General features: G+C 54.1%; 1 protein-coding gene and 1 non-coding gene across 7 annotated transcripts in view; one reads left to right on the plus strand and one right to left on the minus strand.

Annotated features, from left to right (window-relative positions):
• MYO19 (myosin XIX) overlaps positions 1–22,112 on the plus strand; it is a 34,499-nt gene extending 12,387 nt beyond the window's left edge. For 2 of the 6 annotated variants that reach the window (XM_059997230.1, XM_059997231.1), the window contains 19 exons: positions 2,368–2,500; positions 3,138–3,207; positions 3,742–3,859; positions 4,508–4,604; positions 4,743–4,819; positions 6,486–6,576; positions 7,040–7,211; positions 9,175–9,248; positions 9,935–10,056; positions 10,269–10,382; positions 10,631–10,807; positions 11,137–11,289; positions 12,229–12,336; positions 13,236–13,306; positions 14,921–15,024; positions 17,410–17,558; positions 17,681–17,810; positions 19,132–19,217; positions 20,437–22,112. In XM_059997230.1, the coding sequence (XP_059853213.1) occupies positions 2,368–2,500; positions 3,138–3,207; positions 3,742–3,859; positions 4,508–4,604; positions 4,743–4,819; positions 6,486–6,576; positions 7,040–7,211; positions 9,175–9,248; positions 9,935–10,056; positions 10,269–10,382; positions 10,631–10,807; positions 11,137–11,289; positions 12,229–12,336; positions 13,236–13,306; positions 14,921–15,024; positions 17,410–17,558; positions 17,681–17,810; positions 19,132–19,217; positions 20,437–20,871 (2,481 nt within the window). In that variant the 3' untranslated portion in view covers positions 20,872–22,112. The remainder of the gene's footprint in view (positions 1–2,367; positions 2,501–3,137; positions 3,208–3,741; positions 3,860–4,507; positions 4,605–4,742; positions 4,820–6,485; positions 6,577–7,039; positions 7,212–9,174; positions 9,249–9,934; positions 10,057–10,268; positions 10,383–10,630; positions 10,808–11,136; positions 11,290–12,228; positions 12,337–13,235; positions 13,307–14,920; positions 15,025–17,409; positions 17,559–17,680; positions 17,811–19,131; positions 19,218–20,436) is intronic. The other 4 variants (XM_059997232.1, XM_059997234.1, XM_059997235.1 and 1 more) reach the window with 4 other exon arrangements.
• On the minus strand, positions 20,125–20,254 carry LOC132415651 (small nucleolar RNA SNORA11). The gene has a single exon (XR_009517372.1). It is a non-coding gene; the product is annotated as a small nucleolar RNA SNORA11 (small nucleolar RNA).
• Positions 22,113–22,116: the final 4 nt, after the last annotated feature.

A 22,116-nucleotide genomic window follows, 5' to 3' on the forward strand; every position in this document is an offset into this window, starting at 1 on the left:
GTAGAGGTACAATGGAATCATAGAAGTTCACAATTCAACCAGAGGCAATAAAAGGAGAAAAAAGTAACAAAGATCACATGGAACAACTCAAAAAGAAATAATAAGATGGTAGATTTAAACCCAACCATAGCGATTATTAAATGTAAGTGGACTAAACTCTTCAATTAAAGACAGAGAATGTCAGAGTGGTTTTCTTTAAAAAGGCAAGACTCAAATTATATAATGTCTTAAACCACTATAAAGATACAGATAGGTTCAAAGTAAAAGAATAAGAAAAGATGTATCATTCCAACACTAATCAAAGGAAAGCTGAAGTAATTATATTAATACGCAAAGCAAAAACAATTGAAAGAAGTAAAATCAAAATTAATAGTTTGATATTTGTGCATTCTTTTCAAGTACACATGGAACTGACATGGGCTATCTTCTGAACCACAAAACAAATCTCAATTTGAAAAGATTAAAATGCAAACTGTTCTCTGCCCTGAGTAGAATTGAACTAGAAGTAAATAACGAAGATACCTAGAAAATCCCAAAGCGTTTGGAAATTAATACCTTTCTAAATATCCTTTGGGTCAAAGAAGCAACCACAAGGGATATTAGAAAACACTTTGAACTGAGTGAATATTAAAGCAAAACACATCAAAATTTGTGCTTAAAAGAAAAAAGCAGTGCCTAGTAGGAAATTTGTTGTAACATTGAACACTTATATTCGAAAACAATAAACTCAAATAATTGACCTGAGCCTCTACCTTAAACTAAGGGAAAAAGAATAAAGTAAACCCAAAGTAAGCAGAAGAAGGAAATAAAGTTAAAAAAAAACCCAGTAAAATAGAAACAAAAATAATAAAGCAAGTGAAATCTATGGTTATTTCTTTGAAAAGATTAATAAAATCTAGTCAAACTTAGAAAGACAAATTACAAATGTCAGAAATGAAAGAATAGACATAACTAAAGATCCTACAGATAAGAGATTTTTATTAACTATTACAATAAATTCTACAATTTAATAAAATGGAGAAATATTTTGAAAGACACAAACTGCTGAAGCTCACATAAGAAGAAACATATAACCTGAATATCTAAATCTATGAGACAAAATTTAAGTCATCGTTAAATATCTTTCCTCAGGGCTTCCCTGGTGGCACAGTGGTTAAAAACCCACCTGCCAATGCAGGGGACATGGGTTCAAGCCCTGGTCTGGGAAGATCCCACATGCTGCGGAGCAACTAAGTCCGTGCACCATAACTACTGAACCTGCGCTCTAGAGCCTGCGAGCCACAACTACTGAAGCCCACGCGCCTAGAGCCTGTACTCCGCCACAAGAGAAGCCACCACAATGGGAGCCCGCGCACCACAATGAAGAGTAGCCCCCGCTCGCAACTAGAGAAAGCCCGCGTGCAGCAACAAAGAGCCAACGCAGCCAAAAATCAATCAATCAATCAATTAATTAAAAGAAAAAGAACTAAAGGAATAAGACACAAAAACACAAAGGGAACAGGAGAGACATGAGGAGTGAGAAGTAACACAGCATGGATATGCAGGGGCCCCTGAGTCTTCAAAAAAAAAAAATCTTTCCTCATAGAAAGCTCCAGGCCCAGGTGCCTTCACTTTATGGATTCTACCAAGTATTTAAGGAATTAATGTTTACCAGTTCTATACAAATTCTTTCAGAAAATAGCAGAGAGGGAGCACCTCCCACCTCAGAGGGAGACCTAAAAGAATTTACCAAAAAAGCTACCAAAAAGACCCAAAACCAAACAAAAACAAAGGTAAAAACTTGTAGTGAGGTGTAGGGAGTTTATCAAGGTGACAGGGTACAGTCAGTATATTAAAATCTATTGTTTCTCTGTCCTAGCAATGAACAAATGGAAATTAAAATGAAAATAGACCTCATCTCAGGTGATTAAAAACAAAAAGTGAGAATTTTGTAACTAGATTGCCTTGGTATAAATCAGAGCCCTATCATTTACTAGATATGTACTCTTCAATAAAATTTAAATTTTTTCTATGCCTGAGTTTCATCATTTTGAAAACAGGTAGTATGTAATTGCATCTGTGTCTGTAGGGTTGGCAAGAAAATGCATGGAAAGTCTCCTTAGGTCAGTAGCCTGCTCAGGTCAGGGTGGGTTGTCCTCCTCTGCCCCAGCCCCCCTCATTTCTTAAATGCATCCTCAGGAGCTAGGAGAAGCAGAAGCAAGTGTCCCCATTTCACAGACGGGGAAGTGCCTTGACCAAGGATACAGTTGAACTCAGCATTCACCCTTTGGTCAGCAACATACATGGTGGAAAAGAGGGCTGTATCAGGCAGGCTCAGAAGTGGGAGGGAACGTGGACACAGCTCCCACAGGGCTGTTTCTGCCACAGACATGGACGTCCCGCTGCCTTATGAAGTTCTACGCTGTGGTGGCCGCGTCACCCACATCCTGGGAAAATCACAAGATTGCAGAGAGGATCGAACAGCGAATCTTGAACTCCAACCCTGTCATGGAAGCTTTCGGTGAGCTTGGTGTCCTCGGCACAGTACCTCAGTCCCATTTCCTCTGGGATTTGCCACCTTCCAGGGAAAGGAGTAGTGTTCTCTTTAGGAGAGGGGTGGAGGATAGTTATCATTCACTGCCATGGATCCCCAACTTCCTCCCAGGTACCCTTAGCCTCCTTCCAGTAGAGGTGATGTCACTCTGTCGTCCCCTCCCTCTAGCCTAAGCAGGTGTAGCAGTGGTGCTGGAGAGGACCTTCTGGCTCACCCAGTCCAAGCCCCATCCTTCCGAACAGCTTCCTGATGGTTCAGGGAAGGGGACTTGTCTAAGGATGCACAGCAATTAGTGTCCATGTTGGCACTCCAGACGTGCCTTACCGTCTGCCTCAATAGTAACAGCTTGTTTTTGATCCTTCTCCTTCAGAGAAAATAGTCCCTGACTGCCTAGATTGGCTCTTTCCACTTCATTGCCAGGAAGTTCTAACTCAGCTGAATCGCATTTGCTAAAGCCCGAGTGCCCAGTCCATAGTCCTGTCCCTTGTGACATGGAAACCAACAAAGGGGCCTTTAAGTGACTTGAGGATAGAGACCTGGCCCCAGCAGACCTGAGGCCACCTTAGCCCCTGGGGACTCTGTAAACACAAGGTGTGATCTGTAGGGAACGCGTGCACACTGAGGAATAACAACAGTAGCCGCTTTGGGAAGTTCATCCAGCTCCAGCTGAACAGGTAATCTCTGCTGCCAGTCTCTGTGCCAGTCTGGCTGCTGGGGGCGGGGGAGGGTGACAGTGGCTGGGACAGTGCCCCGCCTGGGCCACCCCTGTGGGCAGAACTCAGCTCCTCCTGGCATGTTTTTATGTGTGATAAGTGAACCTGAGGGTGATCTTTGAAGCTGGAGAACTCTAACTCCTCCAGCCTGAGGGACCCTGGGGCAATGTGCCTGTGTAGCCCATGTGTTCTGACTTCTACCCTTGCTCAGAGACTTCTAGCTAAACTGCCACCTCTTGGCCACACCTCTGAGCTTGAAGCTGGGGCTCTGTTCCTGCCTCGGGATGGGGCAAAACAATGTACAGAGGCCTTGGTCCTGCCCCTGAGCTGGTTGGAGGGCAATGTCCCAGACCCCCAACCAAGGGCTTGCTGAGTGGTCCCTAGTCCTCACAACCCCCATTGCCTAAGTGGAAGAGTTGGGGGAGGTTGCAGTCTGGCACACAGTAAGTGCCCAATAAATGTCCATGGGATGAACAGGCAACTAATGGGCTCCAGCCTGCTTGTACCCAGGGCCCAGCAGATGACTGGAGCTGCAGTTCAGACCTACTTGCTAGAGAAGACTCGAGTGGCCTGTCAGGCCTCCAATGAGAGGAACTTCCACATCTTCTATCAGGTCTGTACCAGGTGGGGCCCACAGCTGCCCAGATGCAGGGCGGAGGTGGGTCTGTGCCCCTAAACCTTCCCCTCCCTGCCTTGCTTCATGCCTGCCTGTCCACCTGGTTTCAGCAATGCCACCACTTATTCCTACAAACTTTATGTAACACTTCTGCCACACACTGGGTCTTGGGTCCCAGGATGGTTTTGGCATGGGAACGTGCTTGCCTTCTCTGTCAGATCAGAAGGTCCTTGAGGCTGGGACTGTCTCCGCAATGGAAACTCTCACTCTCGGAGGGTTGTCCTCGAACGGCAACTGGGAACAAGGACCTCCCTAGACTGTGCCTCCTCCATCAGACTGGGGGACCCCCAAGGCATGGGTGGTACGTCTCCCTGCTCTCAGATTGGGACTGGGGGCTCCCCAGGTGGAGTTTTGCTTTCTTCATCAGACTGCAGACCCCCTCAGTGAGTTTTTTTGCATCGGGTGGAGACGCCCAGAACTGTTCGCTGCTGCTTTTGCCCCCCTGCCTGCCCTGGGCTCTCTACGGGAACCTCTCAGCCTTGTGACATTGCTGCCGTTTCTCACTGCTCTCATCCCAACCCCAGGCTTATGCAGGCCTAGGCTTCCCCAGCACCCCCAGCTCAGCCCCCGTCCCCATCCCCACAGATCTGCAAAGGAGCCAGTGCGGACGAGAGGCTCCAGTGGCACCTCCCTGAGGGAGCCACCTTCTCCTGGCTGCCCAACCCAGAGAGGACCTTGGAAGGTAGGGGGAGCCTTACCCAGCACCCTGGGCTGGCCCGGCAGCACCCACCCATCCCGACAGGGCCTGCCTCCCTCACCCCTCGCTGCCCCTGCTGACCTCTGGTCCTGACTCTGGGCTGTGACTTGGATTCCTTTTCAGAGGATTGTTTCGAGGTGACCAGGGAGGCCATGCTTCATTTGGGCATCGATGCCCCCACCCAGAACAACATCTTTCAGGTCAGAGGAAAAGCCACACCACTGACATGTGGCAGCGGTGATGGGCAGCCCCTTTCATAGGGCCCTTCTCTCAATGTGTGAGACTCTTTTCCTGAGGATCTAAGATGTTAGGCCCCACTGCACAATCTCCAAGGAGTCGCCCGCCTCTCTGTGAGGCTGAGCCTGGAGACCGAGGGTCAGGGTGGACGGGGGCAGAGAGGACAGTGGCAGGGCACATAGTGCTATAGAACAGGCCAGCACAGTGACCCACGGAGGTCAAAGGGCAAAGTGCCTGGGTCAGTTATTGCTCCATTAATCAGAATAGAGAAACGATGCTGCCATGTGGTTGTCTAGCGTGTTAAAAGTTTTGAAATCATGTTCACACCTCTTAGCTCGCTTGGTTTTTTTCAACAGCCCCATGGGTATGGAGATTATTCCCATTTAATGCTTGAGAAAACTAGAGACCTGCCCACGGCCAGACAGCACTGAGTGCTGCAGATAGAGTTTGTACTGGACGTAGTAATTCCGACTTCCCACCCTCTTCCTCTTCCTCCTGGGACACAGTGCTCACCCAGAGGAACTGGGCCCCGCGCATCCCCACTGGTGGTCTCCCTTCTCCCATCTTTCTCCTCACTCCTGCGGAGCGGCGGGAGGGGATCTGTAGGATTGGCTGGCAGCAGAGACAGGGATGCCACTCCAGGGAGACGGCAGTGCAGTGGAAGGAGACCTCCACCTCCACAAGGGGGCTGCTCAGGCTGTAGGGGGAGATCGCAGCCAGTATGGGTACTGCCAGCCAAGAGCTTGGCCAGAGGGACAGCGCATAGGACAAGTTGACAACAATAGGAGTCTGGACAGGAGTGCTGTCTTGAGGGTGGCATGACCTTGTGTCCCAGCCACACTGCCCATCAGCACAGTAGTTTTCTCCTGAGGTGGGGTGTGGCCTGAAAGCCAGTAGCATGTGGGCACACCCTTTCTGGGACCAGACAGGGATGGTAGGAGAGGCCCTGCTTTACCGATACCAGGTCCAAAGGTTTCCAAGTTGCTGGACCCAGGGGTCCCCTTTCTACAGCCCCTGGGGCCTCATCCATGTGGGTCATTGAGTGCGAAGGCAAGGGAGCACCCACTGGACAGAGACCAAGATCACAGATCCTGCCCTAGGCTGGGCTGTCAGAAGCCCAACAGTGCTGAGAAAGAGCCAGAAGGAGCCAGAGCCAAGCCCCCAGCAGCCACACAGAGGTGGGGCCGGTCCACGAGGAACAGGAGTGGCCTTCCCACACGGTCTGCCCCTGGAGTCGGGGGGCAGGGGCGCAGACTGTGGGTGACGTGGCGGCCCCGGTGGCTGCCCTGGGAGGGGTCTGAAGTTGAATTGCCTGGGTTCTCATCCTGCCTTTCTCCTTTACCAAGTGTGTGGCCTCGGGCTTGTGATTTAACCTCTCCCCATTTCATCTGTTATCATGGGCACCACCATAGCACATGCCTCATTGGTTGTTGAAACGATTACAGGAAATGATGCATGTAACTTGCGTAGAACTGGGTCTGGCTGAGTCATGGAGTAAGGGGGCAGTAATTGAGAGCTGTTGTTATTCTGTTATCATAATTCTCATATTCAGCAGGAGAGAGACCCTTCCCAGGCTGGGCTCCAGCCCTTGAGAAGGGGCCCACTTCGTGTCCTCTCCTGCCCCCTCAGGCCCTAGCTGGACTGCTGCACCTCGGCAACACCCGGTTTGCTGACTCCGGGAACGAAGCCCAGCCCTGCCCACTGATGGATGACGCTAAGTGTGAGTGCAAGCATGGGGGCCCTGCACCTCAGGCTTTGGTCAGACACCCAGGGAGCAAGGCAGGCCCTGCCGGAAAAGAGGCAATATTTGGTGGGATCGGGTGGGAGGGAGGCCAGAAGGTGAAATTTGGAATCAGTGCCCTTGAAGCCATAAGCTATAGGGCTTTGCCCTGGAGAAGTTACTCCTCACCCCATCTCTGCTGCAGCAGATAGCATCACCCACATCTTACAGATGAGAAAACGGGAGTTGCAGGGTTTATAAGGTGGTTTATCCCACTCATGGCCGTGTGGACTCGCACACAGAAGCCCTGGGTTCAAGTCCTGCCTCTGCCTTGGCCAAGCCTCCTCACCCACCTGCACCTGGGTTCACTCTGCCCCATTGGGTGGGTCGTGGTTCCACTGTGATGACTTCACGGGGCCTTGTGCAGAGGGATGTTTGGATGGAGGGTGTTTGTGCCTCCCAGGCTCTGTCAGGACATCGGCCTCACTGCTGCGGCTCCCAGAAGACCCTCTGCTGGAGACACTGCGGATTCGAACCATCAGGGCAGGCAGGCAGCAGCAGGTGTTCCAGAAGCCCTGCTCCCGGGCCGAGTGTGACACCCGCAGAGACTGTCTGGCCAAACTGGTCTACGCACGGTGAGTGCTCTGGGCCCTGCCCTCCTCCCAGGCCCCCCCATCTGGAGTTGGAACAGACCCCTTAGGCAGTACGGCTGGGCCCAGGGTGAGGGCTGCCAGATAAAGCAGCCGGGTTCCCTGCCCGTCTCCCCAGACCCTCGGGGCAGGAGGGAGTGGCTCCGGGGCTTTCCCCGAGCAAGGCCCTTGGCTTGTTTCCGGACTACTCTACGTGGAGAAGTTGCCACCTGGCCTAGATTCAGCATGTTATTAAAGTACAGGAGCCTGGCTTGACCTTGGTGATAGGTGAGGAAGGCCTGCCTGCTCTGCTGGCAAGGCCAGCCCCAGAGGTGATGTGGGTCCCTCCCAGGTCCAGGTGCAGACCCATGGGTGAATAGGCTCCTCTGTCTCTGTGTGCCCTTGTACTCTTGGTAGTCACCTGGGGAATTTGATAGATGGTGGTAGAGCCAGAAGCTTTGCCCACAGTCTTGAGCAACACTGTGCGGCAAGTGGAGCCCAGAACAGGGGGAAGGCGGGGGTCCTGTCCTTTTCCTGTTGGTTCTGTGGGCATCTCTACCCTTTGGCCATGTGGTTAAGGAGTGATTTGTTACTCTGGGTTCTGAGACCCTTTGGGGTGCCATTGAGGGTGTCTGGGGGCCCAGGCTCCTCTGAAATTATGGGACAGAACACGTGTGTGTGTGGGCGTGCACACGTGCATGTGCTTATAGGAACTTGGGTACCTGTGGAGAGGGTCCCCCTGGTTTCACGAACTTCTCTAGAGCTAAGAGCCTGAGAAGCTCTGCTAAGGGGATAAGATCCTCTGAGTGAAAATGGCCCAGGGCAGCTGGGCCCAGACTGAACCCGGTTCAGCAAGGTACTCTGTTCTCACTCCCTAGAAGCGAATTTCAGGTCAGAATTTGAGGCCAAAGATTTTTAAAGCTTTTGTGTCAAATCACTGCAAGATGAGCAGGTAAAGTGTGATGATCACAGACACAGTGGGTCTCTAATCATGGATCATTTCACACGCAGCAAACAGGTCATCGTATCACTAGCTCACTCATTTTTAGTACCTCAAACGGGTATTTGAAGCCCTTGTTGCAAAAATAGGAATCATTTACTGAATTGAAAAAAAGTTGCAGAGCAATTACTTAAATGAATGGTAAGGAAGAAACCCTTATATAGTATCATATGTGTCACCATGTTGTACAGCAACCATCCCGTCATCTCAGGGGCGACGGTTCCAGAGTGCAGGTTGCCATTGTCCACCTCGGGTGACTCGGGCGCTGGCCTCCGCAGGCCGAGGTTTGCAGGGGAGTCCAGTGAACTCAGTTCTTCACAATCCCACCCAGAACTGCCTGTTAGCCCCTTCTCATCGAGATGCAGCTGGGTGTCGGGCCAGGGGACTGAGGCAGACCCACTCCCTGTCTAGCCCCAGAGGCTATACCGGACCTCAGTGGTATCACAGGTTCAGTTCCAGACCACCACAATAAAGTGAGTCACACGAATTTCTTGGCTTCGTGGTGCATAGCAATGTTATGTTTACACCATACTGTAGACTATTAAGTGCGCAATAGCTTTATGTCCAAAAGAACAATGTGCATAACTTAATTTTAAAATAACGCTGTTGGGAAAATGGCGCTGTTAGACTTGCTCGACGCAGGGTTGCCACAGACCTTCAATTTGTAAAACACGCAATAAAGCAAAGCACAATAAAAAGGGACGTGCCTGCAGTTGGTCCCGTGCTCAGTCTTGCTCGTGGACAGGCCAGGTCTTCGTGTGCCCAGGAACGTGCGTGACCACAGCCTGCATGTGTAGTAGGTCAAGACAGGATGGGCAGGACACGAGAGTGTTTAGCCCTTGACCTGTCAGGCTCAGAAGACAGGCCCTCCAAGGTGTGGCACCCAGGCTGGAGGGACAGTCTTGCCACCCCTCAGGCTCAGCCTGACGCCTCTCACCAGAGCCCACTCCCCCTGCCCCACCCCAACAGGCTGTTTGACTGGCTGGTATCGGTGATCAACAGCAGCATCTGTGCGGACCCCAGCTCCTGGACCACTTTCATAGGTAGCAGGGGATCACCCTCCTTCAGAAAAAGGACAGGAGGGCCCGGCACAGAGAGCAGAGCCCTGGGTCTACTGCGGGACTCCGGGCAGCTCCTTTCCCTCCTCTGCACCCATCTCCTCACCCTCCACCAGTGTGTGGGCGAGGTCTCTGCTCTCTGGTGCCCGCATCTGACCGTCCCTAGCCCTCCAGGCAGGCTCAGCTGGCGGCCGGGCCACGAGGGCCCCTCCTCTCCCCGGAGACCCAGCTCCGGTCTCAGGAGAGTAGTGGGGGACGGTGAAGGAGCTAGATTAGAAGGGACATGGGGGACATGGTAACGTCATTGGAACCTGCTAGGGGAGGAAGTAAAGCTCAGAAGCGTCGGCGAAGTTTGCTCACAGAATGGAATTCTAGGCACCAACTGAGCGCGTGAGACTCAGGCCGTCCAAACCGGGTTGGACACACAGCGTTCCCCAGGACCTGGTTCCCTGACACCTCATTGGGCCTCTTCCTGCTCTGAGCTCTGAGGGGACAGGAGGCTGCCCTGGGAACCACGCTGGGGTGGGAGGTGCTCTGCTCACCGCTGGGTACCGTGCTCGCCCCACCTCAGCTCTGGGCTGCCGAGCATGAGGCTTTACCCTGGGCTCCTGTCGTCCTGCGGGCCCCGCCGCCTCCTGCACTGGCCCCACGGGGTCTCCCCTTCCTGCCAGGCCTGCTGGACGTGTACGGGTTTGAGTCGTTCCCCACCAACAGTCTGGAACAGCTGTGCATCAACTACGCCAACGAGAAGCTGCAGCAGCACTTCGTGGCTCACTACCTCAGGGCCCAGCAGGTGAGGGGTGGGGTGGTCCTGCGTTCTCTCTTTCTCCCTGGCCCCTAGCGCCATCCCTGGATCTGACCAGGCGTCTTCGGTTCCTCCTTTCACACCGCTCTGGAACGGGCTGTGGTGCTGAGGCCAGCCGTGGGGAGGCCAGCCGTGGGATGGCCAGCTGGACCTCAGACCACAGTTGCCTTCTGCCACCCCACTCCCACCTCTGCCCCCAGGAGGAGTACACAGCTGAGGGCCTGGAGTGGTCGACTGTCAGCTACCAGGACAACCAGACCTGTTTGGATCTCATCGAGGGGAGCCCCGTCAGCATCTGCTCCCTCATAAACGAGGTCGGGGGGGTCAGCTAGTGTGCAGGACACCCGAGTGGGGCTTTGGGCTTCTCTGGGACCTTGAAGACCATCTGTGTGCTCTCTGTGTGCCTCTTTCTCTCCATCTGCATAATGGGTTTGCTAGCCCTATAACCCCTCCTTTTCAGGGTCACTGCGATGCTCCCATGGGCCCACGGGGTGGGGACTGTGAGGGCTGTGAGCCCCTCTCACCTTGTGGCTGCCCACCTGTTCCGTCCCGGCCCACACAGGAATGCCGCCTTAATCGGCCAAGCAGTGCAGCCCAGCTCCAGACACGCATTGAGAGTGCGCTGGCAGGCAGCCCCTGCCTGGGCCACGACAAGCTCAGCCGGGAGCCCAGCTTCATCGTGGTGCATTATGCGGGGTCTGTGCGGTACCACACCGCGGGCCTGGTGGAGAAGAACAAGGTGAGGGCTGGGCCGTTGCTTGTGGCCCCTGCGTGAAACGAGATGCTGAGTCATTGTTGCATGTGTGTGGAAGCTTCTATCGTGCGTCCTCCCCTCCTGAACGTCCTCCCGCTTCCAGGGTCGCCTCTCGGGCCCTCCTCTCCGAGGTCTCTGCTCATCAGGCACAACCTGCCCAGAAATGGCTGCATTTCCTGGCTTCTAGGCACCCAGTAGACCAGCTCTGAATCTCTTGGGCTCAGGCCCTGCCCTTCTTCTGGGGCCTGGGTGAGCAGGGCTGGCAGCCCGTGGGCAGCACCACGCCTGCTCTCACCCTTGTCCTTTCCCCATAGGACCCCATCCCCCCGGAGCTGACCAGGCTCCTGCAGCAATCCCAGGACCCCCTGCTCAAAGTGCTGTTTCCTGCTGACCCTGAAGAGAAGTCCCAGGAGGAGCCCTCTGGCCAGAGCAGGGCCCCTGTGTTGACCGTGGTGTCCAAGTTCAAGGTGGGTCCGAGTGCTGATGCGACGTGCTTGGTTCACTCATCAATCTCCAGTGCTTACCAAGCACCTCCCAGGATCAGTGCTGTGTGCTGGGAACACTGAGGAGTCAGGTAGCCGTGGTCCTGGTCCACGGAAGACAGAGACCGGAAACTGACAGAGGGACTGTGTGTGTAGTTGACGTGACAGGAAGCCTAGGGGCGCGTGGGTGGCAGTGCGGCCTTTCGCCCACTGCTGATAGGGTGATCGTGGAAGAGCAGTAGTTACCTGAACCTCTGTGACTGGCCCACTCCCAGTTCCCTAGCTTCCTGCTCAAACTCTGTCGTCGGCCAGAGCAGACGGGTCCCCTCCTGCCGTCACTCCGCCCTTGCACGTTTGGCTCCACCCTCGCTCCCGCCCTCCATGCCCCTTCTCTTAGTTTATTCCTCGTCCTCCTTCCAACCGCAGCCTTCTCATCACCTCCCATGGGAGGCAACCAGGGGAGCCCAGGTTTGGTTAGCCCTTTCCTGCCCAGCCTCAGACACACCACTGAGAGAGCCCAGCCCACGTCTGCAAGGCCCGTTAGGCCCCGAGCTGTGAGATGACGGCAGACGGCCACGTCGTAGCCCTGGCAAGGCTTCCAGCACACAGGACGCGCGTAGTCGCCCGAACAAATGGCAGGGGGTTCTGAGATGCTTCTCTCCTGGAAAGGTTGCTCTGGTCGGGGGCGGCTGAGACCAGATGCAGGGAGACCAACCCGGTGGGGAGGGCCACAGGTCAAGAAGGGTCCCTGGAGGCGGAGGTGAGGAGTGTGCTCTGGGCACACCCAGTGAGAGCCGCCAGGACTCATTCAGGGCGTGTGAGGATCCAGCTCTCGGGGCTGGGAGGGCTGCTTGGAGGTGTGACTAACCAGGGCCCAGCCGGTGCTCCCCCAGCAGCCTGACCCACGGTCTCTCCCCTCTGCAGGCCTCCCTGGAGCAGCTTCTGCAGGTCTTGCATAGCACCACGCCCCACTACATTCGCTGCATCAAGCCCAACAGCCAGGGCCAGGCGCAGGTGTTCCACCAGGAAGAGGTAATTCACAGTGGGCCAGAGCTGCTTTGTGGAGGGTCCCATTCGGCCAAGACCCTGGAGGGGTAAGGGGCAGGACGTCTGCTCCAAATGGAGTGACATTAGGGAGGGCTTATCTCTCCAGCTCTGGCAGGACAGTCATGTACAGTTGTGTGGTCTGTGTACTGCACGGTGGCCCAACCAACCACAGGCAGCAAGTAGGGGCTACAGTGCATCTTGCTCTCTGCTCACCAAGCCATGTGCCCTGACAAGAGACTGAGGCTGCCCAGAGGAATGGGTGTCTTTTGTGATCAGCTGAAAGTCTGTGTCACCTTACAGACCAGACACAGTGCACTCTTTCTGAGGGAAGGATAGTTTCTAAAATTTGCACAAAAGCACTCTGTGGCCAGCAGCTGCCCTTTGCCCTTTGGAGGGATGTGGTAGAGATATGAGAGCTGGACGATGCTGGAGAGTGTCCCACAGTCGACTGGCAGATACGACCTTAGGGTTCATAGTCAGGACCACTGCTCTGTGGTAAAGACCTTGGTTGGGTCCCGGAAGCATCTTCACAGTATAACCTCCCCTGCCTCTTAGCTGGGACTCACTCTATTGACTGCAGAATGTAAAATAAATAAAAAAGAGAAACTGGATTGGGCTGCATTGAGAGGCAAAGACGGCAGCGGTGAGACAGCCAGGACTAGCATTGGCCTCAGTTGTACCAGAAGCCAGGCTTCAGATAAGGGGACCTGGGGTCACCAGGACCCTTTCTAACAGGGAGATTTTCTCAAGGTCCCTTGATTTCTCACTGCCCCAAAGACTGCCCATCAGGAGAGCCCGCAGATCCACACCAGCAGGGCCACAGGAAGGGTGGCATTTGGGGCCTGCTGGCCCCATGCTGCAGCCCTGTCTCCCTAACCCTGCAGGTCCTGAGCCAGCTGGAGGCCTGTGGCCTCGTGGAGACCATCCACATCAGTGCCGCCGGCTTCCCTATCCGGTGAGTGGGCCGGTCCATCCAGTGCAGGGGGCAGGGCCAATGCCAGGGTGGAGCTCAGGGCGCAGGTCAGACGAGAGCCTGACCAGCCCAGAGCAGGATGTGGAGATGAAGAGAAAGAGGCAGGTCCACAGAAGTCGGCCTGGAGCTCTAGGGCTGCGCTCACCTTCTGTGGCCTGTTTTGTGGAGGCACGTTGTCTGGTGTGTATCAGTGAATAAGAAAGGTGAGTCTTGCCCTCTTGGGATGTACATCGCTGTGGAAAGGAACAAAATGTGCCATTAGGTGGACAAATGGGGAAGGGGTCAGGACTGCTCAGGGAGGGGCCCTCTGAGCAGCTCAGGCCTAGGGAAGCAAAGCCAAGGGGCCAGCCTGGGAAGACTTGGAGGAGGGGAGAGTATTCGAGACCCTGGGAACAGCAACCCCAAAGCTCCCAGGTTAGGACCTGAGAGATGCTAAAGTGACCGGAGCACACACAACAGACGGGGGGAAGCAGTGAGGCTCTAGGCCACGTGAAGACTGCTGTCTTCCTGAGGGCTGTGGGAGCCGCTGGGCGTTGTAAGCAGGGCCTGCTGCGCGCTCGTTCGTGTTCCGTGGCTGCTGTGTGGAGGCTGCCCTAGGGTCAGGAGAGGAGGTAGATGAGCGGGCGGCTGTTACAGGTAGAACAGGTGTGATGGTGGCCCAGTGAAAAATGGAGAGAAGTGGGTAAAAGTGGAGTGTGGCTTGCCATAGAAATGGGACTGTGAATGGATAGACCGTGGGGTACGGGGCAGGGGAGCAGTCGACTTCCAGGCTGCAGAAGCGACTTCCAGGCTTCCGTCTGAGGCAAGTGGATGAATCGGGACACAGGATGGTCTGGGGGAGAGGGCAGGCGAGAGTCCGGTTTGAAATGGAGGGGCATGTGAGGGTCTGTCCTCAGTGACTTTTAACACCGTGAGCAAGGAGATCACAGGGGAAGAGGGAGGTCTGAGGCCATTCCCTGAGGAACGCTCACGTTTAGAGAGGGTGGATGACGAGAAACCAGCAACAACTTGGAGGGGGTTGGGGTGAAGGAGGAAGCCAGGACCGTGGGTGTCCTGGAGGCTGAAAGCAAGCTCTACAAGGGAGAGGGGTCAGCTGGGCACCTGCTGCTGAGAGGCTGGTCAGAGCACTGACCCCTGGAGTTGGTGGCCACGCTGGTGCAGTTTTGGGGACAGAAGCCAGACTCAGGAGGAGGAAGTACTGATGTGTAGGGAAGCGCTGCCGTGACGGGGAGCCGAGACCCCGGGCGGCAGTGGAGTGGGCCGGGGCGTCAGAGGGGAGATGTGCTGAGCCCCTGTGCACGGCAGGAGTGACCCAGGTGTCTGGGGAGAGGCTGGCGAGCCCCTTTGGGAGGGGGCAGGCTGCAGATCCCCTCCTAAAAGAGCAAGGCTCCATGTGGGTAGGACCAAGGCTGCAGGAGCAGGAGGCCCAGCATGCACTGGTCTCCACCGGCTTCCCGCCAAGGGGCCTAGTAATGCCATCCGCTCAGTGGGCACAGTCAGGGCAGCACCTCGCTGGTGGCTGAACAGGTGAAACAGTGACTCCTGGCTCACGGCCAAAGTCACTTCCTCTCTCCTTCCGCCTGCTTTGGCTTCCAGGGTCTCTCACCGGAACTTCCTGAAGCGGTATGAGTTACTGAGAAGGCTCCGTCCTGGCGCAGCCCCCAGCCCCCATGGCCCACCTCCAGATGAAGGGCGCTCAGGTGAGGCGCCCATTTGCCAGTCACTTGTTCACCCAGTTTCCTGAGCACTTACCTGGGCCATCTCAGGGTGAGGGGCTGGGGCTTCAGAGATGAATAAAACACAGCCCTGCCCTCGTGGCTCTTGGCTCAGTGGGGGAAACAAACTAAAAGAAGACAAACAATGGGGAAAGTGAAGACACAGAGTTAGGAACAGAATGCTGTGGGTGGTGCTAGAGAGGTATGAATCGGGAAGGCTTCCTGAAGGAGGTGGTGTCTGAGGCTAGATGGGATTAGCCAGGTGAGGGGCATTCCACAAGCAGGGACAGCACTGTGTGTATGAGGAGCTCCAGGCTGTTCAGTGTTGCTGGCTCATAAGGGCAAGAACAGTAGTTGGTGAGGCTGGGGGACAGGCAGGCCCACTCGCAGAAGCTGGACTTTCTCCTCCAGGCAGATGGGAGGCACTTCGGGGGATGAAGGGAGTGGCGTCAGCCTCATGCTTTCTGGAGGCCACCGCGGGGCGCCCCGTGGTTGGCCAGAGGGGAGATAGGCTAGAGATTTGGGCACAGCCGGGAAATGTTGGGAAGAAATTGGCCAGACTTGGCAAGCGTGTGATTCGATGTAGAGGGAGAGGAGAGGAGAGAATTAGCCACGCCCGGCCAGTGGGGAAGAGAGGTCTGGGGAGGCTGCCAAGCCCTTCCCAGCCAGTGGAGACATCTGCAAGGTACCGGCCAGCTCCCACCTCAGGGGAAAGGCCTGGTCTGCTGGGGTTGTTGCATGTGGCGTCACTGAGGCTGTGTGAGTTGGTGAGAAGGCCTGGGCACAGGTGGAGGGAGAAGAGGCCAAGGACAGGACACACACACGCGCATACACACACGGAGGGAGAAGAGGCCAAGGACAGGACGCGCGCGCGCGCACACGCACGCACGCGCACACACACACACACACACACGGAGAAGAGGCCAAGGACAGGAGACACACGCACACACACACACGGAGGGAGAAGAGGCCAAGGAGGGAGAAGAGGCCAAGGACAGGAGACACACGCACACACACACACGGAGGGAGAAGACGCCAAGGACAGGACACACACACAGACACGAAGGGATAAGAGGCCAAGGACAGGACACACGCGCGCGCGCACACACACGGAGGGAGAAGAGGCCAAGGACAGGACACACACATGGGCATACACACACATGGAGGGAGAAGAGGCCAAGGACAGGACACACACACACACAGACACGAAGGGATAAGAGGCCAAGGACAGGACACACACACACACAGACACGGAGAGAGAAGAGGCCAAGGACAGGACACACACACACACACACAGACACGAAGGGATAAGAGGCCAAGGACAGGACACACGCACACACGGAGAAAGAAGAGGCCAAGGACAGGACACACACTCACACACACACAGAGGGAGTAGAGGCCAAGGACAGGAGACACACACTTGCACACACACACGGAGGGAGAAGAGGCCAAGAACAGGAGACACACACATGCACACACACAGACACGAAGGGATAAGAGGCCAAGGACAGGACACACGCGCACACACAAGGAGGGAGAAGAGGCCAAGGACAGGACATGCACACACACCACGCGGAGGGAAAAGAGGCCAAGGACACACACACACACCCGGGGCCAGCAGAGCCCAGGCACAGTACTGCTTTGTATTTCCCTCTCTTGGGCACGATCTTGTCACTTTCCTTTCATCCTTTCTCCCTGCCTCTCCCGCCCCCTTTCTCCATGGTGTGCTCTTCTGTTCTGTCTCTTGCCCAAAGCCCCTGGTTGATTTTGCTGCTGTTTCTCGTCTGCGGCGTTTCCTTTGGCCGCCTCCAGAGAGGCACTGGGCAGCTAAAGGTGGTCAGACCCTCAGGTAAATCCTCCCTCTACAGGAGCCGGCCCTGCCAGGTGTGGGAGGGCAGGCAGGGGGACCCGGTGGGCCTCCATGGGACTGGGATTTGTTCCCCCTTTTCCCATCAGTGGCGGGAGGGCTCAGGGGCAGAGGGAGTGGCCCGGCTGCCCTGTTTGGCCCTCAGCATGTTTGGGGCCGTAGAAACAGATGCTGGCTAAGCAGCCTGGGAGTCCACGTGGGAGTCAAGGCAGCCGGTGCCCTCTGCCACCCTGCCCAAAGGGACCCACAGGAATGGAGGCTGCAGGCCAGTCCAGGGCACAGCCTCAAGTGGGATTTGGAGATTCCTCAGAACAGCCAGGGACCTGAGGGACAGTGGGAGGCCACCTCTGGCCTCCTCCCGAAAGGCAGGAGGTAGAAATGGTTAGAGGCTTCACAGCAGGAAAGAATCCTGTGGAATGTTAGGGAGACCAGGCCAGTTTCTTAAGGCCACAGAAGTGTGTAGACAATGAAGCACTTATGGGACCTCTGTCTCCACCCCCCAGGATGGTCTCCACACTCCGAGCAGGCCACGCTGCAAGCCCTCCTCCAGGACATCCTCCACACTCTGCCAGCCCTGGCTCAGGCACCAGCTGAGGCCATGCCGGCCCCAGTGCACTGTGGCAGGACCAAGGTGTTCATGACTGACTCCACGGTAAGCTGGCTTGGGATGAGGAGTGGCCAGCCACATGCTGTCCTTAGCAGGACAGGGTCTGGGCCCTCCTGAGGGCAGGGGGAGGAGAGGCTGAGGACCTCAGTGGATGCCCTTTCTCCCAGCTGGAGCTTCTGGAACGTGGGCGTGCCCAGGTGCTGGAGCAGTGTGCCCGCAGCATCCAGGGTGGCTGGAGGCGACACTGGGGCCGCAAGCAGGAGAGGCAGAGGCGGGCCGCCGTGCTCATCCAGGCAGGTAGGAGAGGTGGGGCCCTGGGCTGGCAGTCATCACTCCTGGCCAGCAGGTGGGCCCAGGTACGGCCACTGTCTGCAGCTGCACACAGCCCACGTGATACCTGTTTCTTTCGAAATGCTGCTGCTAGAGTCCCACAGACCAAAGCTGACTGTGTCCCAGCCCCAAGAGGTTAACTGCATGTCTCTGTGGTGCGCTGGGATTCGAATTCCCTGTCCAGTTCACCCAGAGCATCTCCAGTCAGTGCATACCAGGCCACACCACAACTAAGGGTGCTTTGTAGGTAGTAGAGGCTCAAAAGTTGCCTTTAATTCCCCTTTCCTAGTCCTAGATAGCTGTTTATGCCGCCTTTTTTCCCCTTTATGACAACTCTTATCATTACCTGGGCTCCCGGGCATGTTGAGTTTAATTAAGGAGAAGGTAAAAACTGAGAAGATCTGATTAAGGAAGCAATGTATGAACCATGACACAGCAGCCTCATTCTGAAAAACAAAAATACTAGAAACAATCCAAATACCTGACAGTGGTGGAGTCATGGCTACATTATGGACGATCCTTATCTAGCTAAGAAGTGTTTTTGAAGAATATTTTTAATTTACCGGGAAAACATTTCCAACATGATGTTCAAATCTGAATGCTGAACTACACATCAAGGTGATGCCACCTTCATAAGGTGCGTTTGTGTGTACAGGCCTGAAAAAAAAATAAGGAAATACTGTAGAACTATCTGGGTTGGTGAGATAATAGGTGACTTTTATGCATCTTTAAACTTTATAGTTTTTCAGAATCCAAATGTGTTAGTATTTAGTCGAATAGCCCATTTTCTGAATATGATTGTACCAAAAAGAATCAGAAAATGCTGAAATTTCAAAAGAAGAAAATGAAAATTGCCCCATGATCAGCTCCCCATCCAGTAGTTATTACCTTCACCAGTGCATGGGCGTATGCTGGCATCGTTTGTGGATTCATAACGCACGCAAGCAAATTCAATTAAGGGTTTCCAAAAATACAGGTGAAAGATGCAGACAATTCAGACCCCTCTTGTTCCCTGGGCATTACCTCAGACTGAGCCCGAGGTGGGAGGTGACCCCGTGGCAGCTGCCCGTTTGATGTGTAGGTATCTATCTCCAAGTCTGGGCAGTCTGAGCTGTGGTTTGCAGAGCCAGGTCTGCTTCACGTGTTGACTCAGTCCCTCACCTCATGCGGTGGCACAGGTGGCCATTCATTCAAACGTTTACAGCTGCTCTGGTGTTGCTGCAGCCTGGTTACCGAGAGCTCTGACGAACATTTACTCTTATTTCCTGTTTCTGGACAAACCCCTCAGCTGTTCGTTCCTGGTTGACTCGGAAGCACATCCAGAGGCTGCACGCAGCTGCTACGGTCATCAAACGCGCGTGGCAGGAGTGGAGAGTGAGTACTGACCCGAGAAGTCAGGGTGGGCAATGATGGACCCAGGCTGGAGTGCTGGCCCCGCCACTGCAAAGCGGGCGGCCTTGTGTCCTCATGAGTGAAGTGGGCACACCGCCTACACTGCAGGACGGTTATGACATGGTAGAGTGGCACAAACAACTTTGGGAATATGCTAAAAAACATGGAACTGTACGCTTTAAAAGCATGAATCTTATGGTATTTCAATTAGATCTCAATAAGGCTATTATTTTTAATTTGTGCTTTTATTTGCCAGTATAACTACAGTAACCAGCAAACTTTTTTATTCTAAAAAGCACATTTTACATTACAGTCCAACAGACACATATATAATGTGTATACATATATAAAAGTGAAACAAAGGTTTTGCCAAAAAGTCTACCCTGAGTGTTAATTCTTTTTAAGACTTTTTTTTTAAACTAAGGCTGAACTGCACTGACATCATAATCACCAAAGTCCCTAGTTCATCTTAGGGTTCGCTTTATGAAGTGAATAGTGTTGCACGTTCTATGGTGGGTTTGGACGATAGTATGATGACATAAAATCATTATAGTGTCATACACAGTATTTTCACTGCTCATAAAAACTTCTGTATTCTATGTATTCATCTTCCCTCCCCCACAAACTCCTGGCAACCACTGATCTTTTTATTGTCTCCATTGTTTTGCCTTTTCCAGAATGGCATATACACGGAATCTATTTTTCTTTTTTCCTTGAAGAGAGGGGTTCAAAGTCTTTATGCCTATAACACCACTCATGGCCCAGCCACACGTGGACCGGACAGGCTCCAGGTGGCAAACTCCCCCACTGAATACTGTAGCTTTCCTTCCAGTACTGAGGCCTGTCCCACTGGTCCTGCCCAGCAGCCACGTGAAGGTGAAGGGGGGATATGTGTTGGGTATCTGTTCATAGGAAGGCCACAAGTTTTGTGCCCCTTGTCACAATGAACCCTGATTCCTGTCGGGTGTGTTGTAAACAGACGAGCCATTTCTTCAGACTCCCTGCTCTGAGCACACCCCAAAGGCTGTTAGTTTTTTAAAGCAGCATATGTAAGGCCTCAGCACAGCTGCCTTGGCCATAAAGTTGTGCCACATCAAACCAGGTGCCCTTCAGTTCACCTTGTTAAGCTGAATTATTAAAGAGACTTTTGGATTCTGTTTTGCATTAAGAGAAAGCTATAAAGTGGTGTTCTCTGTTTAAGATTAGAATGGCCTTCCTGGCTTCTAAAGAACTGGATGGTGTGGAAGAACAACGCTCGTCTCAAGTCACCTGTTCCCCGAGCTCCTCGCCACTGCCCCAGGCACAGACCAGGCTCCTGGGGGCAGTAACCCGCTTCTGGCCCCTGGGACTGGTCCTGGCCAACGCCGCCGTGGGTGCTCATGGCTTCCGGAGGAAGCTGGTGGTCTTCGCCTGCCTCCCGCTCCCCGTGGGCAGCCCCAGCAGCTACACTGTCCAGACAGCACAAGAACAAGCTGGAGTCACGTCCATCCGAGCGCTGCCTCAGGTGAGCCGTGTGACGGGCTGGCCGTCCTGCCAGGACAGCTCCAGATCCCTCACGCCCCACTGTGGAGGGCAGGGGGCAGAGCCCGGGAGTCACAGCAGGAGCAGGACCGAGGCTGCGAGAAGAGCCTCCTGACCCTGCTGGGGAAACCAGAAGCCTGCACGTCCCTCGCATTGTTACGAGGAGGGGTTTTCCAGAGCCCTTTCACTTTTTAAAAGCTGCCTCTAAATGATCTAGCGTCTCCTCTGAATCGCCTTTAAATTAGCCCAACTTCCAAAAAATTGTGGTTGTGATGACGGCACCTTGTTCTCCCCAAGTTGTAGTCTTTGGTTTATCCTATTCCAGCCGAGGAAATGACAAGCACGTGAGTCAGTGGGCCAAGAATTTATATTAAGAGCAGCCAGGGAAAGAGCCAGCCAGCACAGAAAAGGGCTAATAGCAACCTTTTACAAGGATTAGGTGACACTGACAAGGCAGAAGGAAGGAAACACTGCATTTCCTAATCTAGATAAAATCTCCATGACAACACACAGGCCAGCCAGAGTGTAAACAGAAGTGCAGTTCTTTGATCTGCCATCTTTAAGCAGGCATAAGAATGTAACAGGCCATACTCCTAGTATGGGGGAGCTCCCTCCCTAGTGTTTCCTCATCTGTCTCACATTGAATGGATGTGGAATTTTATATTTTAATACTGTTTTGGACTTTGCCATTGTTTTAGAATAAGGAGAAGACAACAACATTGACTAACTCAATCGTGCTACTGCTGTGACTCTCACTTGGGTACTTACTTACATGTCCCTGCCTCCCTGCATTTCTAGCGTTCACTCTGTCAGGTACCTTTAGCCCTGGCACTCCTGGGAGCTGGGGTTAAGCTGCATCTCTTTCCCCAGGGTTCGATAAAGTTTCACTGCAGGAAGTCTCCACTGCGCTATGCTGACATCTGCCCTGAACCTTCGCCCAACAGTGTTACTGGCTTTAATCAGATCCTGCTGGAAAGACACAGGCTGGGCCACGTGTGATCTCTCCTCACATTCCATCCTCACCTGGCTGGGCCCTCCCTGGTGCCTTTGTTTCTCCACGGCCTTTTCCTGCCAGCTGCCTTGCCAAAGACATCTAATCAACACACAGCTGCCAAACAACTCCCACAGCGACTCGGAGCACACGTCGGGAGCCGCGGCTCCAGCCTGCTGGCCAGGCCAGGGCGGCAGCTGCACCAGTGGCCCGGGGCGCCGATCTACGCCTCCAGCCCTGACAGGCGTCAGGGCTGGTAGCTACCAAACCTGGATTAAGAAACTTTAGGGCCTTCACAGAACCCACTCGGTGGTGCTGGACAGCAGGCACCCCCTCCTCCAACCCCACAGGCAAAGTCAGCTTGAAATG

This window comes from Delphinus delphis, chromosome 19 (genome assembly GCF_949987515.2).
Source record: "Delphinus delphis chromosome 19, mDelDel1.2, whole genome shotgun sequence".
NCBI lineage: Eukaryota > Metazoa > Chordata > Mammalia > Artiodactyla > Delphinidae > Delphinus > Delphinus delphis.